Raw genomic sequence first — 20,793 nt, 5'->3', positions numbered from 1 at the left:
TCAATGCGACACATGAAATCCCGAAATGTCTTAATCTGTGACAAATATATTTTACGTTCACATTTTTATTCACCGCATTGGCATGTATAACATTTTCTAACCGTTTCTAACATGAAATGATAGTCAGGTCAGGTCATTATTATTATATAGCGCTTTTTGGCTTTTTACAATGCTAAATGTGTCAAAGCTAGTTATCATTAGTTTATAGATACACCAAAAATATGCAGTTTGTTTTGTACTTGAGCCGGACTATCTCGCCCATGCGTTGCGTGACGTCGCCGGTCACGTGTCGAGCGTCAGCTGTGTTGCAGGAAGTGAAGCAGTCATGGCGACGCCTGTAGCGTTACTCTCTGAATCTGTGCTCGGATGGTCTATTTTCACTATTGTTTTACTGGTGAGATATTTGAATTATCTATTAGAACATGTATTAACTAGTGTTATGTCGTTAGACGCGCTATTCCCGCGTATATTCTGTCACGTGTTATCCTGTTCGTTGTGTATCTTTGTACTAGTAACATATAGACCTATCTAACTATTTTGGTTATGCACGTTTATCATAAACCTGTTTATGTTTACAGTTACGGTATACTTTTAGACTTTCACCGAATTGTCACACTGAACTGTTGTACTAAAGTACGAAGAAATAGACCCTCAAATTTCAATAATAGTGCAGTTCAGGTTGCATGTAAATACATATATTATTTAGACTTATTGCTATAATTATATGAATCATTAATATCTAAGCCACAAGCGATTGTTTTACGGTTCATGGTATTTCAGATATGAAGATATTAATATACGTTGATAAGTAACTGAAGGTTGATTTCTCCCCCAAAATAGAAACACAGCTACTCTGGTACTGTTATTAATAACGGTAATTGTTTGAGGCGGGGCTATCTGTTTGGTGACCAATGAATGACAAGGGGAGTGTTTAGGAAATGTTATTATTATTTTTGCTACTCCATGGCACAGATACACCTCACTTTTAAATATGCAATTTGTTTTTATTCTACCTGGTCGAGGTGTTTAATTGAAGTGCCGGCCGAGTCTTAATTTTCTAATTAAAGTGCATCCTGCTCAAGTTTAACAAGTGCAAAGAGAGCAGTATTTCCTGTTACATAATTGGTTCGGCGGATCCTGATTCAAATGCAGAGTGTCGGGTCATTATCTGACCAACAATTCAGGCAGAATCTAATACGCGTAGGGCTCTTAATTGATCCTGTCTGAAAACAGCATGCCGTAATCACAAGCTCATTTTAGCTGCGTCCTGAGAGCTTCTAGAGAATGTGTTTGGAATACGACCTTTCGCTCTGAAACAAGTTCCTCTTTAAAGTTAGACTCTATTCGTTTTTTGTTTTGTTTTGTTTTTAATGAGATGCAATATAATGCTATCTCAGAGGCTTTGCTTGTCTTTCTAACAGAGGAGCTGTTGGCTTATAGATCAGAAATGCAATTCATAATCATATTTTGAGTTATTGAAATAGCACCAGCTGTATGATATAGATATAAATATAACACACATTAGGTCTGTAAAAAAAAGTGTCACACAACTTTACTACAAATGATCAGGCCTCTTGTACAGCTTTTGTTTTTGTATGTTTGTGATTATGAACAGGGTTCGACATATTGGTTGTTGGTGGTTTACTTGTTAATTTTATGCTACATTTTGTGAAATTATGTATGATTAGAAGAATGTTAATGGTATAAATATGTGTGTTGTTTTTCTATATACATGTAAATGCTATATTTACGACTAGCTGATATTTCTGATATCTATAATATTCTTACTTGATCCAACTAGTAAAAATAAAATAGCAGTTTGTACAGGATACAGAATTTGTACATGTACAGAATTAATATTTGTCTGCCAGAGTAATGTTAAGCATTTAAGACGAAGCCTTTAGGTTCAGAAGTCATGAGACTAATTAAAATGGATTATTTTGATGCAGATCTCATTGTGTCCCCTGTATCTTCAGGTCATCTTGGCCTTCTGCTGGGTTTATATTCGGAAATATCAGAGCCGGCAGGAGAGTGAGGTTATCTCCACCATCACAGCGATATGCGCTCTAGCCATTGCGCTCATCACATCAGCCCTTCTTCCTGTTGATATCTTCCTAGTGTCCTTCCTGAAGTACCCTAATGGCACTTACAAGGTACAGAAAGGTTGTTCACGTTTCGAACTCAGATCTGTGCTCGATTTAACCCCGAGACTCCCTTATCCATATTCTCACTCATTGTTCTTTTTTTATTATTATTGTTATTCATAAGTAAAGTAGTCATAAGAGACTGAGAGCTCTTCACAGTAAGTTATTTGGATGTCTGGCATGAATGTTAGTGCTATTAGTAGTTTACTCTAACCACTTGTGAATACAATGGCATTTTATCCCTAAAACGTCCCATTATTCAATCGAGTGCAATAAGAAAAGAGATCAATACTTCAGGTTTGAGTTCACAGAATTGAGCACATCTGTCTTTTACTCAAATGGTCTAATGAGACGGTGGTTACTATGGCAACTGAATGGCATAATTAATGAAACCACGGGCCCACCATTCTTCCTTACGGATAATGAATAATTAAGCATAGAATTACCTCCTCTGACACGAGATCTTTAATGAGTGCTTCGCTTAGAACTTCTGTGTAACTAGGTTCCTGCATACAATGGCGGCACATTATGACCCAAACCTGTCAGTTTGTAAAATGGAAAAAAAAAGTACCCTCACCAAAAGCAATTTAAACAACTTTTGAAAGTCGTCTGAAGTCAAATGGCAGGCTGAAATTTAAGATGGTATTCACTGATCATTTCACTGTAGCTCTCAAATCTAATTTGAACTTCCACACATGCAAATCCTGTCAATTTGCTTTTGTCTTCAATTTATAAGAACTAATGGCAATTTCAAAATATGCACAAATGAGAGATTCTAGTTATGATGAAACTTAAGGTATTTTATAGTACAACAGTGTCTGCCTTTAACATTTTGGACAGGACATAATATGTTCTCTAAATGAAAATCATATGGTTTTACAACAACTTGAGTTTGAAGAAATGAATGCAGAATTTTCATTCTTGCATGTACTGCCCCTTTAATCGGAGAGCAAGCGTTTTTATTCAGTTATATTACATTATAGCACCATAAACGTATGAATGTCTTTGCGTAATGCGTGGATTTGGGCAAGATATGAGTTTTTTATTTAATAGTCAAATAGTTGATCTATAAATAAATACGTTAGACATATCACAGAACACACCGGCAGTATATTCAACAGGCGCAGTAAATCAAGTACTCAAGTGTGTGTTGTCCAGAATAAATTGAGATCCACAGACAGTGCTGGCCTGGTTTTCATGTGCGATAATGATCAGCCCTAGGATTGTTAAAAAAAAGTGCTTGTAGAGGTCAAGACTAGATATAACTTTATCAGAATTAGACGAGATTCATTACTGGTTTCATTTTGTTAATTGGAAGTTGAGGGTTTTGAAGTGTTCTGAACAAGACAGGCTTGCTTGATCATATCAGAGATCATCTGACTAGGCGGAGGAGGTTAACCTAAAAAGATTCTTAGTGACTCTGTCGGGTTAATTAGATCTCTGATGAAGCTGGCGATCTGTTTGCACCACCCTTTCTTAAAAGACTCTAAAATGCATGGGTTATCTTGAGTTTTAGAGGACCGTAGTATATGTAGTGAAGAGATCAGCACTATGCGCAGAGGTTATGTGAACTGGAGTGAAGCAGAATCTCTTTGATTCTTACTTTTTATAGCCTGAAATGTTCATTCAGAAGCAAACTTGATAGTACTTTGTGCAATATTAGTAAACAGATCACGCGTTTCATTCATACAGTCAATGATAGTTTGAATATGCAATTAACGTTAGGAATGACAGTTTTTGAATAACAAGAATTAATTAACTGTTGTCAATTGGTATGAATAGTGTGCAAAATAAATCAAGATTATAGGCTTAAATAATGCTTAGGGTAATTTTTTTGTTGTAAAAGTCCTATACAACAGGTTAAAAATATAAGGTAAACTACTATGAAATTTTTAAAAGTATTAAACTTCATTTGTGAACTTTAAATAATATCTCCAATTCTTCATCTTGTGTTTTTATCTATACACGTAAGCCCTAATGTGGGGTTAAAATCACTGCATATTTCCATGTAATTACATTTTGAGCCATCACAAATATGAAATAAATTAAAATAGTAAAAAATAAGATATTCAAATGAATCTACAAATATGATATGTCGGAAGAATAACTTAGTCTGAATTTATTTTTGTGAAACTTCTATGTATTTGGGGATCTCATTCTATTTGTTTGAGAATCAGCCTAATATTTTTGAATCTCTCTAAATGTATTTGCGGCTCAAAATCTATTAATCTAGAAACCGTTCTTACCTTTATACGAGCTATGCAGCCCAAGATTAGCCCAGAAATGTAAAGTTTTGCTATCGACTTGTGTAAAATTTGTTCGCTCTTGTTATAGAGTGCAGAACAGTACTTATTCTAACTGTTCTAGGAAGATTACAGCAGATTCTGATGAAATACGCTCACCCAAATAGGTGGGAAAGTGTCGTTTGATAATCGTTCTGAAGCTCGCTGTGATTCACGTCGCATAATAAATCAGGCAGACAGGTGCTTTTTGTTGTAGGAGGTTGAGATGGAAGGAGCCATCAAGTCTTGGATAAACACGTAAGATTATGGCAGCGATCTCCTTGGCTCCGGCCTTCCGGTAATCCGTTTTTCTGATGTGACGATCAAATGTATCTCTTCCTCCAGTCGAGTAAGCTGGCTTAATGGGCAGAGGAACCTTCCCGACTAAACATCTTCTTAATGCAGCCTGTGCACGTAGGACTCTGTAGGTTTATTTCTGTTTCTCTGCCCTAAAGAGATTACAGCAATGATTGACAGGCCTGGGTTCGGCTAATGAGGATGCGCTCTCAAACGCTAAACTTGTCGCAGTGCTAGAGTTTTCTTGATAAATTGTTGTTAAATCAGGCTTGTTTTAGTCTACATATCTTTGTTATTCTGTGGGTGTTCTTCAGAAACCCACAAAGCTGATCTGCTTTTAAACCAGGAGACAGATTTGTGGCACCTACAGAGGCCTCAAGAAGTGTTTGTTTGAAAGAAGTTTGTTGACTATTTTTTTTTTTTTTTTTTTTTTTTTTTAATAGCCAATATGCCTCAAATAAGGAAAGCATATTGGACCTGACATTAATTTTAAAGGCTTTATTGTAAATAAATTCATTTTAAATAATTCTCAAACCATTTAAATGTAAAAAAAAAAAGAATAATATGCACAGTATAAAAAAAAAAAAATATAAAATACATATATATTTAAAATAAATAAATAAATAAATATATATTTTTTTTAGCATATTAACATATTAGAATGATGTATGACATATCATGTGACAGTGATATCTGGAGTAATGATTAAAAATTTAGCTTTACCATCACAAAAATATATTTTTCCCTTAATTTTTGAACAAATAGTGCAGTCTTGGTATTCAAAAATGTTAAAGCAATGTTACGTAAATAAACTTGCATTATTGTACGTGTTTGTTAATTTATTTATTTTGGATATTAACAGAAATAACAAGATGAGAAAATAATTTAACTTTTAGGTTGCCCATGGCTGTGAAAATAGTTATTTAATTGCTTGGAAAACTCGAAAATTAACCAAATCTTTAAAAGTAATTAAATTTTCTATTAAAAATGTGAGCTATCACAGCTATAAATCTTTCTTTGTGAGTGTGATCTTTATGAAACGATTCTCCAATAATCACATGTAATTGGCCGCATCATTGAAATTCATAGGTCAACATATATTTGTGATATTTGTAAAATATCACATTGTCTCGACCTGTTTAGATTCATAAAGGCTGACAGCAAGTATTCAACAATGGAATTATGTTTTTCAAGTGTTCTTGTAGCAATTATGGGTTTGCTCTTTTGGCATGATGAAACGTTGAGTTATGAATGCGGGATGGAGTTCATCGAGACAGAGAGTGAGAGAGAGAGGGAGGGAAAGAGAGAGAGAGAGTGATTTACTGCGGCAAGGCAGACAGCAATTCTCTCTGGCATTTGGATCTACTCTGAGAACCTGTGAGTCATCAAAGTGTCAGGTCACGTTTTTGATGGAATCTGTGACACATTGGGAATAAAAAACACACTGCGCTTGGAGAGCCACTTCTTTGTATCAGCGCTGTCCCGTGGCACCATTTGAAGTCCTGTCATAAAAATCATGTTTTACCTCATTGTATAGAACAGTATATTTGTTGGTCATGTTTCTATCCTTTGAGATACATATCCTGCATCGTATATTGTACTGTAGCGTATTATTGTCAGTTTAACGAAATAATTTCGTATTATTAATTTACTATATATAAATGAATAATAATATACACATCGTGAGGTGTGCTATACATCTAATAATCACAAAACACCTGTTTAATCCAACATTGTCTCATAAAATTATGTACCTCTGTGCACTTTTTGTACAACACTGTTTTTACGCGCCTTACTACACGTTTTGCTGCACTTTCAAATAGGTCCGACCAATCCAACCCTAAACCTACTCAATATTGTTAATAAATGCAACACATTTGTTGATGCAAACCATGTCATTTCTACTTCCTTTAACGGTTTTGTTGAATCGTAGTTACACAGGATTCGAACCAGAGCTCCTCACTTCTCAAGCACTTTGAGTCTTTTTCCCCCGTGAGCTACTGAATAAACCTACCGTCTATGAAAAACGTTAACTTTCAAAAGCATTGGTTTTCAAATATACTAGCATATCAATATTTTTTGTAGTCATAACGTTACGTTCTTTAAATAATTCTGCAAACATTAAGGTGAATTAATCGGAAGTCTATAAATTTGTGTGAAAAGGAATAAAAGGAGTTTTACTGCCTCTAGTTTTCATTTCTTCTGGAAACTGCAGTGATATGTTCTCGTTGGTACGTATTTTGGGTTTCGCTAAAAAGCGCGCCAAGATATATGTTTAGGACACGAGACCAGGTAGGTTTAATTATATGACAATAAAAAACAAACAAACAAAAGACAGTTTTATATCTATTTTGAACTCCAGAACATTTTAAAAGCTCAGAATGTTTTTCATTCTATTAATGTTGATCAATCCACATTGATTACATTTAAAAAAAATTGACAGTCTGTAATCTATAGTATTAAATAAACCATAGTTTGACTGAATGCATGCCAGTGTGTTTTATACATTTCTGATGTTGTTGTTTTTTTTTTTTAAATCCAGGAATGGGCGGCAAACAATGAGACCCGGCAGCAGATCGAGAACACAGTTTTGTACGGCTACTACAGTAAGTACTAAATGACAAAAATTTCTTACCTTGCGTTTCGGAAAATGCACCATTCACATTTCCTCATCATCTGCCCTTATTTTTTAAGTTTTATTGTGGGAGCCAGCGCAGTCCAGTCCACAGCTCATCGTTAATGTCCGTTCACTTGGGTTATAAATTATGGCGCGCGCATGATCTGACATCGGCCTACAAAAGCTGGCAGTTAAGTCGCTGGCTGGTTTTATTTGTGTGGAACCGTCTTGGTCAAATTAAGCTAAAGTGAGTGCAGTTTTCAGCTGAATAAATCTCTTGTCTGCGAGGGTAAGAAACCACATTAGTCACTGACCTTTTCCGTGAACAAGGTCGGAAGGACTCATGAACATGGCTGAACACGTCTTTTTGGAACCGCATCCCATCTTTATGACTTCATAGCGTTAAATATGTCTCAGTGACATGCACGCACGCTTTAATTGAGTCCTCCATTGCTTCCACTTTAAATAATATCTTTTAGGAATGCTGGGAGCTGGGACAAGGTAACATAAAATTGAGTTATGGCACAGTTGCTTGATTATCATTAGAGTTTGCGAACAGATGCTGCGTTGAACAGGCCGTCAGTAGTAGAGCGGCACGGCGTCTGTTGAGCAGTGCCAAATGCGCTAGAGACAAGCTGTCAGCCAATACAAACCAGCCAATCAAAACCCCTCACTTCCATAGTCAGAAAAGCATCAGAAGATTAACAATGACAGTGCAGGTAGATGTGCCACAAATCCCCTGTCCAGCTGTTGGCCCGTGTTCTCCCAAGAACAAAAACAGAAAACGATTTTATGCTCAGAATTGATTCGGTAAGTGTATAAGAAACTTTGACAACAAAACTTTTGTTTTCAGGAGAACTTCGGAGAGCATAAATATGCTGTTGTGTAGATAACATGAAGCGTTTGCAATGCTTTTACTGTAATATTTCAGCATATTCAGTGTGAAACATCCATTGGGATTTGATTGCATCATGAAAAGTGCAAATTATTAATGTTATAAAAAAAGTATATTACGAATTGTGCTTGTTAAGGCTTAAGGCTCATGCTTATGAGTGGAACAAAGCCCTAACCGTAAGTATTAAACATTGATGTTTGACGCATATTGTGCTAAAAACATTTCAAATCATGTGGCTTGTTGAGGAGGTTTTTTTTTATATACGAGAAACAATGAGAACCACCCTGAACACCCTATTAATGTGCCAAGAACACAATAGTGACAGCACAGAAGACAATTCTGTAATGTAGTTGTTCAATTTGATGGTTCTGTAATTTTTAGTGACCTTCATGTTGTTCCAAACCTGTGCGACTGACTCTGGAGAGCTCAAAAAAGATACGTTGCTAAATGTTTTTTTTTTCAGTAGAAAGTTATTTTTAATACCACAAATTTTTATTTTTATACACAAAACTCACAAAACATCTCCAGAATGAATATATATATATATATATATATATATATATATATATATATATATATATTTTTTTTTTTATAGAGAGAAGAAAGTAAGTCACTGTATATTTTAATATGATCCATTTCATCTGCACGGCCTTGGTTATGTCAGCAAAACAGAAAAGCAGGATTGCAGAGAAAGTTTGCATTTTAAAGAAAGTCATTAGGACTATAAAAACAACTGTTTTTGTTCCCTTCAGAATAATGTAGTGATAAATTGTGCACAATGAGAGCAGGGACATTCATTAAAACTGAATCCTTGAACTGAAAAGTTTTTACTTTAGTAGCTTCAAATTATTTAATCCCAGAGAAGCTGAAAACATAACCATGTCCTCTTGTGCAATTTTTTTTTATTTCTGCTTTTTGGTGTATTATATTGACTACTGAGTATTGATTATAAACTGTATAGTTTATGAAGGTGAATTTAAGAATTTCTATGAAACAATTGTCTATTGGTGGTACTGTATTTTAAACCGATAAAGCGGATAGCTGTGATTCTACATGTAGACAGCGAGATTATGAATTCTAAAATGGAAGTAAACGAAATATGCTTTATTAAGACAAATTCCACAGAACCCCAGTCCAGACTGTACTTTTAAACCCATGACTTCCACATCTTGTGTTGTTTAACACGCTGTTCTTATGATGTTCGCCTCATGCTTTGTTTCTTGCGTGGCATCTCTTCTTTCTTTGCTGTGGCATCCACAAAGGGTCTGATTGCTTCATTTCTGGGTTTTCTGGAAGATCAGGGTTCGTACCATGCTGACTCTGCTCAAAGAGACACCAGAATGCTGCATTTGTACTTCCGAAAGAAAATGAAATTTGAAAAGAAAAGAAAACCCCAGTGTAAAAGCCGTTCTTGTGTGCTGTGCGGTCCTCTGTTCAGGCGTCATGCGTGGAAGTGGGATAGAGAGAGAGAGATGAAAAACGAGATACCGTTGACTTTGAGTTTCTTAAGAAGATTGAGGATGGAGAGAGACGGCCGTCTGATGACGTGCGTGATTATGACTAACACAGCCTCAGCTGCAGAACGATCTGTTCACTAGAAAAATGGTTGTAGGGTGCAAATATGTAGGCTTTGAAGACCTGTTTGTGGAAGGGGTTTGATAATAACACTGAGTTATGATTATATATGTATTTATGCTTTTTTCTAAGGCATGTTTATAAAAATTACTTAAATGTTCTAATTGAACTATGGCCTAATCCTGGCTTAGGCTAAGCCCTGTCTATGAAACCGGGCCATAGACATTAATATGCTGAAAAAAAAGATCAATATGTAATTCTTGACAAATTCATCAGCTTATAGTATTTTCTGAATATCAGCCGTTGAACATTGCTCATTTGAAAACTCATTTCTGCTTTATAATAATTTTTTAAATTACAGTTCAGTATTGTTTTTAGGTAAATGTATAGTAGAACTTAATATCATAAACAAATATAAAAAAAAAAAAATGCTTTATTTTTTTTTCCATCATGTGAACCTTTTGATATACCTACAAACTATTGGTAGAGTAAAATATATTTTTAATAAACAAGTTGAATTCATATATCAACATTTTGCCGAATACATAATAGCAGATTTTGCGCACTTCGTCAAATGCGGACACAACTGGCGTTTCTAGCCTGGACTGACTCGTGTGCGGTTTTCAGTTTCCTCCTTTTCATTTTCAACATGCTACAGTCATCGAGAGCGCTGGGGTTTATTCAGCAGAGATTTACTGTTTGCTTTTGTATTCCTGATGACAAATGTTTGTCTTTCTTTTCGTTTGCTCTCGAGCTCATCCCGTTGTCCTCGTGGGGATGGACACAGAGAAGAACAACTGTCTCATCCAGAGAAACGCAAGCCAAGCAGGAGGAGGAATAGGAACAAATTTGAATCTTTTGCAAAAGTGTGGTGTCAACACCTCTCAAGAGCTCATCCAAGAAAAGTGCCTTTGTTCTCGTAAAAAGATGCTGCACGCTGCTTTTCCACCATCCGCCATTAACGCTCAACCATCTGAGCATTGGGTATTTGCATCGAAATCACCTGCTGCAGTGAAATCTAACAGTAATTAATAGATTGTCCTCAATCAATAGCTGCGTTCTGCAAGCTGCTCCTGCAGTCCCTCGCTCACGGGTCGTTATACGGCGATTAAGGTATGTAGATATTGTTTTCTCCACGGACATAACTGCAGTGCCTTCAAACGGAATCATCCTGCTGCTGCTTTTTTTTTTCTTCCTCTTGGTGGCATTTTCGTTCTGCTGCAGTTCTTGAATTAGTCGCATTGATTGTGCCCCCCACCTCCCATCTCCGCATCATGTGCAGAAGAGATTTCCCAGCAGCCTGTAGGTGGAGATCAAGCTCCATCTATCACAGCAAAGCCGAATCCAATACATTTGTGGAGACTGGCAGGTCAAAGCCTCAAAGGCTTCTTTACAAAGCAGAATCTGAGATCCCTGTCCGCCCATGTCTGTGCAAACGGAATAATTACAGCCCTAACTTTATCTCGCTGCAGTGTGTGGCGATCACCTCAAACTTGTCCTGAAGGAGGAAGAGATTGCTTTCTTCTGAAGCATTTGAGCTCTACAGACTTGGTTGTAATTATATTATTGCGGTGCGTTCCCTTTGTCAAACATGAACACGCTTGATGTCAGGTGCACAAAAATTCAGCTTTTTTTTTTTTTTTGGAGGTGTCATTCGTATCCCAATGTGACGCCCTATCAACATCCACTGACATGCTTAACAGCCCCTTTAAGAGCTTTTTGCTTGTTACAGCTGTTCAGTTTTAATCAAACTCTGCAGTGCTGCTGTGTCATGTGTTAAGCTGAAAATGGGTTTGTGCTTTGTGTAAGACAACACTTTACACTGTAATCATGTGACAGCTTTCAAACCCTGAAGCATCTTGGTTCAGCAATCTAACATTGAACTTCATAAATCCTACAATAGGTCCACGTTTACACGTCTGTATGTATGCATGCATTTATATATACGTGTGTGTGGTGTATGTATATATAAATGTGTGTGTGTGTGTGTGTGTGTGTGAAAAAAATTATATGTATGTGTGTGTATATATATATATATAATACACAAATAAGTACATATGCACGTATATGTGGAAAAATATTTATTGTATAATTATGATGTTTTAAAGTGTGTACATATATATATATATATATATATATATATATATATATATATATATATATATATATATATATATATACATACATACATACATACATACAAATATTATAATTATAGAGTAAATAATTTAGTTAATTACTGCAATTCATATGTGTAAATAATACTTTATTACTGCCCATTTATTTTGTTTCTATAATTATTCACGTATACAACAGTTATAATATTTACAGTTATAACAGTTATTATTATTATTATTATTATTATTATTATTTTATACTATTTATATACACACCTGCAATCGATGTACACACCTGCTCTGGTGTAAATTTCACACATGAACTTTTTTTTTGCACGATTAAGAAAGAACCCTGCACAGTTATTAGTAAATGAGACCCAGTGTGAGCGTAAATGTGTTTTTTGGCTTGCTCTCTGTTCTTCGTGCATGTTTCAGCATGATCGCTAATGGAAAGTGCAAGTCACTGGTGGCGCCCAACAGCAGCAAACACTGACAGATTGTGCATTTATTGAAGTGGGCAGCTGTGCATGGCGCAAGGTCCTTGAACCTGCTGAGATGAGAGCTCAGGCCAAAGCGTACACAGGAAGGATTCAAACGTCACCTCTCTCTGCCTGCCATTAACGCTCGGCCCAATTTCTGAGAGGCGCATCATGGTGCCTGTGCCTCGTGGCGGGGATTTTGATGATCGGGAGTGGGATGGTAAACCCAGATGGATTGCAGCTGAAGCCCCCATCCAAGACATCCCTGGAGATTAACCTCTTAGGTTAAGTAATTAAAGGGAAAATATATATATATATTTGTTCAGATGGCCTGAGGCCAAGTCCTTGGGCAGCATTTCTATTTAATGTAGTGTTCTTTAGAGTGGACAGCCTCTACCTTGAGGTTTGGCTGCAAAGTACAAGGTTAAATGGAAAAGCATCCCTAAAAGTCCCTGGATACATCCGGTATCTTGAGCTTAAAGGCTTCCTATCATCCAGCCATGAGTCTGTTAGCAATCCACGCGTTTGTTTGAAATGTCAAGACTGTTTAAAAGCTGAAAGCTTCTCTGAATTTTAACTTGAAGGTTTTTGAACTTTCATACAAGGATACCAGAAATGCTTTTGAGTCTGAAAGATAATCAGATCCTACTGGTGAGGAGTCACTGAGGTGTCCACTTCTGCACATTTAAATCTACATCTCTGGAAAATTAGACTAGGCGTTCGCTTCTTTGCTTGCTCTCCATCGCCTCTTTTCCCGTCCTCTCGAATAAGTAAAGGCCAAAGTCAGTCAGGTGTGTCCTTGGGCAGGGCTCCTGGACTTAAAATGAATATAAAAGATAAAAGTGAGGTAATTTCCTGAACTGTGGCTGTGCTTCACATCAGGAGGACAGAAAATCGTACAGCATCACAGAATCCATTTTGCAACCAAATTAATAGCTAGTTCTCCTGTCTGTCTGTCTGTCAATTGATTTGCTATAGCTATCTATTGTCATTCTTTACGTTTATCTTTTTATTATATTGTTATATACACTATATTGCCAAAAGTATTGTGTCTCCCTCTTCTAATGAACAGATTTGAGTACTTTAGTATATCCATGTGTACAAATCTTAATGTTAAAGCGTATAATTATATTCTAGGGAATTGTGTTCTAATGTATAGCAACAGTTTGGACAGGACCCTTTTTCATTCTGACATGACAATGCCTCTGTGTACAAGGCAAGGTTAAAAAAAGAAATGATTGAGTCCGTGTGGAAGAACTTGGCTGGTCTGCGTAAAGCCAACTCCTTCCCAGTTGAACATTCACTATATGGACAAAAGTCTTCTGTAGAACAGAAAAAGGCACTTCCAAAACTGTGGCAACAAAGATGGAAACATAATTCATGTATTTAAAAATTGATTTCCATCTCTGTTGCATCAGTGTTTAAAAGACTGCACCCATATGTACAAGTCATTGGTGTTTGGTGTTGAGTTTTTGGCTCAAGGACTGCAGGAGTTGGCTTTATGCAGACCAGTCAGGTTCTTCCAGACTGACTCAATCAATCATTTCCTTTTTAACCTTGCCTTATACACACAGGCATTGTCATGTTAGAATTGAAAAGGGTCCTGTCCAAACTGTTGCTATAAAATTAGAACACAATTCCATAGAATATCATTATATGTGTTAACACAGAGCTTTTTACTCATGGATATAAGTACTCAAACCTGTTCATTAGAAGTGGGTGACCCAGTACTTTTGGCAATATAGTGTATGTTGTTCTAGCATTATAGCTGTCTATCTATGAGTTTCTTTTTATTTTCAATTTCTTGTAATTCTACTTCTGTACATTCAAATTTGAATTCCTATTCAGAATCTTGTCTGCTGCCTCAGTTCAAATTCCTTGCATTGAATTGTAACTGAAAAGGCTTCTTCAGATCAGTTCTGAATAGCACAGAACCCTGGTGAATGTAACCGTATTTAGCATTCTAAAATAGGAACGACAATCAAATTCTGCTGCTTTGTGGCTGTATCCTGAATATTTTCAATGTTCATGCAGTACTGATGTATAAATCCTCTTGAATTGCAACACATTTTTTTTTTACTTTTACTATTTAAAGGCAATATTCGGCAAATGCTCCTTAGTGTGGCCTTTTCAATCATATTTAAAGGCATGGGTTATGCTGGGAATAAACTGTGAAATCAATTCAGGAAGCTGTGTGGAGTGCCAGTCTTCAGGGTCTATGTCTTATTCTGTTATGTGTTACATGAAGATGATCTTACCTCCCTTTTGTGCTATTTTCACATTAATTCACTATTCATGACTTCACTATTCATGATACGCCACAACTTCCGTTTTCTGTGAAGTCAGCAGAGGAATCCCATCAAGTTTATGCACCCTACTAAGGGTACAGTGCTTTTCAATCAGCCATTCTCTGCTGCAGAGATATTTAAATGCTGACATTTCTTTCTCTTTGTTTTTTTTCTTCTTTTCCTTGCTTTAATGCACTTAAATTGCATATAATATTTTTATTTAGTTTGGACCTAACAAACCAATTTTTAAAAAGCTTTGTTATACATATTGGGATCACTTGAATTAAGGTCACTGAAAATCTCATTCAAAATTTCTGCACGTTAAAAAATAAACACAACCTCATGTTTCATCAGTGATGTTGACACACTGCTGCCAAAACTTTCGTCTGTCATGAGAAATTTTCTGCAATTCCACATTCGTAGAAAGCATTTTTAAAGTAATGGATGACAAATACGAAATAAAAACACATATGAAAAATGTAGACTCATTGTGCAAGGTCCTTTACTTTGAATTAAAATTTATTCTAGTTTCTTACATTCTGAATTTGTGCTTCTTCTACCATAATATCAAATAATATAATATAAAATCAGTTCAAATTCAACACTAAGCTATAAGCAATCAATTGGAGGTCGATAGATGCTCACAATTCATTCCTGAATAGCGTACAACCACGTTTTTTATTCTCTTAATTGCGAGATCTGGTGTCTTTTCTGGTAGGAGTTCATGTTGTTTGTTAAAGCTATTATTATCCTTCTTGAAGGTCACATTTCTGCTCGATTGTAGAAGCAGAACATTATTTTTACATTCTGTTTGCGCTAGTTTGATAGTAATATGTGCTCTGTCACAGTCTCTTCCTGTGAAGATCACTGAACACCAGTCTCTCCAGATGCAGCACTGTATTACCATCAGTATTCTTGCAGTGCTCCTGTCAGAGAATGTTTGGCCCCGAGAGGTCAGTGCTTCTAACAGCCCAATACAATTGAAAATTATTGCCTGTGCTGATTTGTAATCCGACAGGCCCCACGTAGGCCAAGAGGCTTCTCAGACTGCTAATTTTCAATCTGGTGACAATCAGTTCCAGGTTCTCCACTGAATGAGTAGCCGCCTCTTTCACATAAACCACCTGTGACATCTGGGCACGTTTGGAGTTTAAGTGCGTATCTACAAATGGATAGAGGAAATTTTTGAATGAACCTGCTTGACCTTGTTTAGTGTTCAGTGTTTGGCCACCTGCCCAGATAAAAGACTTCTTGTAGATGAGAATCCATTGTTTTTCATTTTTAAAAGAATATTCTGGGTTACCTTCAACTCAGACTCTTGCAGTGTCTTGCAGATATAACACATAAGATATAGAGTAATGCACTTACAATGGGACTGGTGATAACATTTATTATAGTATAAGTGTTGAATGCAATTTTTTTTGTAGTGTACATTTGGGACAGGTTTCCATTAACTGATGGTGCAATCTGCTTATAGCTTAGTGTTGTACATTGACAAAATAATCTTTTTTATTTGCCAAATATATGGATGGAGAAATTGAAGACTTTTAAATCCAGTTTGAAAAAGGATTACAGCGTACTCAAGGTAAAATGAAAAAGAAAAGAAAATCCTGTCAAGCATCACACTTAAAGGTGATTGTCTCACTGTATAGAGACGTGAGCCTTAACTGTGCATCGAGCACTTGGTTTTTTTTCTATGACATTAATGCCATCTGCCCTGTGATGTGTGGGTCCATGTGCTGCTGACAGTTTTACAGGAAATGAAAAGGTAAAACATGCCATCACGTGCACCATGTTACAGCGATACTGAAATTTCCTCCTATTTTCCGAGTCCTGTGTCTGTTTTTTTCTTTTTTTTGCCAGGCCTTCCTTGAAATCTCGTTTTCACATCATTGTAATGTGTTTGTGCAGTAGAGTTTGGAGGATGATGCCCTTGCGACAGACTTCTTCCTTTAGTGGGACAGCAAAAAGAAAAGAAGTGTCTTACCTCGAGTGTCCTGTCTGATTTGACTCTTTGTGGTTTGTGTACGATTTTGAGTCATCCACATTGTCTGTGAGGCCCGCAAAACTTAGTTTTTTTTTCTCTTGTTTAAACCCTTTCACATACTTCCCCTGTCGACTGATTGCATTAAGCATTGCAGACATGTTTTGCATTACATTTCCTGAAATGTTATATTTAAATATGCAAATATGATAATTATCTAATTAAATATGTAGCAATTTGCATACATTTCCAGAAATCTGACCGTTAGATTGTTTCATTTTGTTGACGTTAGAAACAAAGCTTTTTATGAATGGGATTTCTTTTTATCACTCCATAAGTACTGTCTTTGTTTTTGCATTATAAAATGTATAAAATCAGTTAAATGGCATATATACAAATTCCTCTGTAAAAAAAAGTCTTTAGTGCTCCTGAAGTGGGGTTTTTTGGCTCAGTGCTGGGAAGAAGCACATTTTGAGAAAATGTAATTTAAATGATCTAGAGACCCAAACAGATGCAATAATTAAATCATTTTTTGCATGTAGTATCCTTAACCATTAACATTAAAGCATTGAGCTATTTTCTTAAAGCATAGCTGCAAAGTGATGTTTTTATATTTTTTTCAGCCTTTTGACAATTCATAGTTTTGATAAATTATGGTTTTTAAGTGACTTATGACTGGCAAGGCAAACTAACTGCTGAAAACAATATCTAGAACCAATTAAAATGGACAGACTCATGGATCTATTGCCATTTTGCTAATGAGATTTAAATCAGAAGTCCTATTAAAATATCTCTGCCTTCATATTGACATATTTACAAGTAGCCAGACAAAGTGAGAGTGTGAAACTAACCCAGTGCTAGGTGCGTATCATAGCAAAATAACAAAAAACAACCAGGAAATTAAAAAAAAGTTGTAATTTTGACTTTTAACTTTTTAAACAAAGTAAAGACTAAAAATCTAATTGGTTTGGTAAGACATGAGAGCGACTAAACGAAGACAGAATTTGGGTTAATTGTCCCTTTGTGGGAACTAATACTCAAAGTATTGTTATTGGCAAGAAAATCACAAGAAAAACAAATAAGCTTTAATTTTGCAAAGGTATAATGTCAGTGCCTATTGAGTTGTTTAGATCCGTTTATAGTTGTAAAGGAGAGCACAAATTAAAATCGAATCTCCCCTGAAGATGCACTTGCAGATTTAGTTTTCGAGTAACAGGTATGTTAGTTTAGCTTGAAGGGATGCGTAACTTAGAACCTTCTTAAACCAATAACCATCAAAATAAGCATACCCAGGAGATGAGTCTGAAGTCTCAAGTGTGTTTTTACGAGTCCGAACTGGGCGTCTCGCAGTGGATTCGTCGACCATCTCGTTTCCGCACCTGAGGGGGAATCGCTGCAGTGCTATAAAGGGAGTCAGAACTTAACGGAGGACCGAGGTTGGTCGTTTAATTATTTAGCTCCCTCTTCTCTTTGTCAGGGGGATTAATATGCTAAACTTTTCTCCCCAGTCAGGTGCTTTCCCATTATATCTGGTTAGATTGAAATGGATGATCTGCAGTAATGCAGTGCGGCCTATTCCCTCACCGTGTTAATATTCATGTTGTTATGATTAATATTACCCACTGGTTGGGTGCCACGAGCTCACAGACTAGGGACAGAGAGCAGTGCTGCAATGTGTGCCACTAGCATTAGATAGGTCTGCTTCAGTGCCTGTAGGCAAACAGTTCATTGTTTTTAACCAGAACGATGACCTGTTGAAATAAACGCGGTCCTGCTTTATCTTATGCACATATTTGATGTGCAGTAATGACTTTTTAAAAAGCAAATGGAGATGAACCGCAGTATAGATGCATTAAAAAAATCGACCACAAAAATTTCGATCAATCATTTATATTGTCATTGTCTTAAGTGAATTTATTTAGGCTTTACTGTTCATTTATTATGAAATATGGATAAACTAGTGATTTTGAAAATAATTGTTAATGTAAGTCAATTGTTAATGTAAGAGAGTTGAACGTGTAAGATTAATATGTATTTTTGCTATATTAAATAAATACAAATTCCAAAGTGAATTATTACTCTTTTTCTGTTACTTTAAGCACATTTATAATCTCACTGTTTAGAAACATCAGTTCTTTTGATCAAATAATCCTAAAAAAGTTTTATTATGCTTATGCTTTTTATTATGCTATTTTGCTTTGTCATCAAGGCGATAAATACATTTAGAGAATTTCGATTGGTCATGACGTCATGAAAGTACAGTGAAAGTAGATTGCAAAGTGCTGACTCTTAAGTCTGCAGAAAGATTTATGCTTTGTATGCAAAATATATATATTCGTCTTGTAGAGTTATTCATTGTTTGTTTGATTTTTGTTTTTATTCGTACAGTAGGCTAACTGCAAATGTATCAACAATGATTTTGTTAAAAGCATTGAAGCAGGTAATGATTTAAACTGGTTAAATTAAATATTATTTAGCAGGTAATTTTGCATATAGACAGTAATGCTAGTAAATATATTTGTGCGATCTAAGATCTGAGTTTTTGCTAAATCGGGACATTAAAAATAGAATTTATTCAGATAAATAACTGACTACATACAGTACAAACATGAAGCTTTATTTCAAGATACTGCGTGGCAAGCTTTTCATTTCGGGACAACATAGAACAACATAGGCTGTTGTATTATTAATTTTATATTCAAATACACTTCTGATACTAATACATTTATGATGAATAATTCCTGACTAATTATGTAGATAAATAAATACGCTATATTTTGTGTTGAATCAGTTACCTGTAATGGAAGTGTGAAAAAATGTAATTTACACATAACATAAAAAATGTATCCCGTGTGACTGATTCATTTCAAATTGGGTGATTTTTAGCTCAGTGGTCAACGGTGCAGAATAGTAAGATTGCAGATCGAACACTTCCGGTGGCTTCGCTGCCCGTTGGCAGTTTAGAACGCAATGAGCCATCCAGGCATATATATAGATCAGCGATTTGTATGTTGTTTTTAAATTGTAATAATATTTCAGACTGTTGCAATTATATATTTTTTTCGATTGAATGAATACAGTAAATAAATTGTACCAATCTCAAACATTTGAACGATAGTATAGTCCATATCTAACAACTGAATATATTAGCTAGGTCTAGATATTTGTATTTTTATTTATTATCTTTAAATGTGTTTTTGTTTTTATTTTTTTTTACTATCGATATATTTTTCAGCTGTGCTTTAAATATCATGCTGACAGAGTACTATTCTTCATCTCATAGACAGTTTGCGTGGTGAATCGTTCTCGGAGACGTTTCCCGTGGTTAGACGAAAGCAGTTACATTTCAACATGAAATATGAAGTGTAATTCAAGATGAATGTTTCATGCAACCTTTTTAAAACAATACCAGGAACTAAAGCAGCCATAATCTCACCAGGAGCTGTAATTGCTGTCACTGAAACGTTGACATTTCACTTTTTTACATTTACTGGCCCTCGTTTCCACAGCACGCTGTGTATTTAACCAGCATGCTCTCAGGTACTTTAGTGCACTACAGGTACCCAGAATCAAGATGCACAATGCGGTTTGTGAGCAGGTACAAATTGGATTTCTTTTCTTTTTGTCATTCATTTGTATTAATTAAAACCCTTTGAGATTATTGGGAGGAGTTTAGTGTGTAAAAAGACAGATCTATATACCGAAGCCGTTATCGTGATCTTTTTTTTTTTCACGTTCTGAATCATGTTAATGAATCACGTTATCACCTCAAGAAAGCATTCAGCCATGCGAGTCTTGGTCAGGAGTTATTTTGGGTTTACTGGGCCTGTCTTCAGAGACATCCATTAGCTGTAGATATCCCCCACTCCAACCTAAAATAGCTTTGTAGCCCCTGCAAGTGTCTGCTCCTCACCTCCTTCTCATGAATTCATAATGCCTAGCAGTGTTATCCTACCGCATATTAGAGGTGCTTCACTTGCTCACAATCTGTCAAACAAACACAGTATGGAGGCATTTACCAACAGTGCGGGGCGGAAAGTGGAGAAATCAAGAGGGCTGTTCACTCTTCTGTCTGTCTATCTATCTGTCTGTTTGTTTGCTTGCTTATCTGGGCC

General features: G+C 35.9%; 1 protein-coding gene across 1 annotated transcript in view; it reads left to right on the top strand.

Annotated features, from left to right (window-relative positions):
• Positions 1-289: 289 nt before the first annotated feature.
• The window catches only part of lmbrd1 (LMBR1 domain containing 1), a 74,402-nt gene continuing 53,898 nt past the window's right edge, over positions 290-20,793 (top strand). The window contains exons 1-3 of the mRNA XM_043255651.1: positions 290-394; positions 1,977-2,153; positions 7,266-7,329. Coding sequence (XP_043111586.1) covers positions 326-394; positions 1,977-2,153; positions 7,266-7,329 — 310 coding nt within the window. The 5' untranslated portion in view covers positions 290-325. The remainder of the gene's footprint in view (positions 395-1,976; positions 2,154-7,265; positions 7,330-20,793) is intronic.

Source organism: Puntigrus tetrazona, chromosome 13 (genome assembly GCF_018831695.1).
Source record: "Puntigrus tetrazona isolate hp1 chromosome 13, ASM1883169v1, whole genome shotgun sequence".
NCBI classification, from domain to species: domain Eukaryota; kingdom Metazoa; phylum Chordata; class Actinopteri; order Cypriniformes; family Cyprinidae; genus Puntigrus; species Puntigrus tetrazona.
This window is presented reverse-complemented; position numbering and strand designations above follow the sequence as displayed.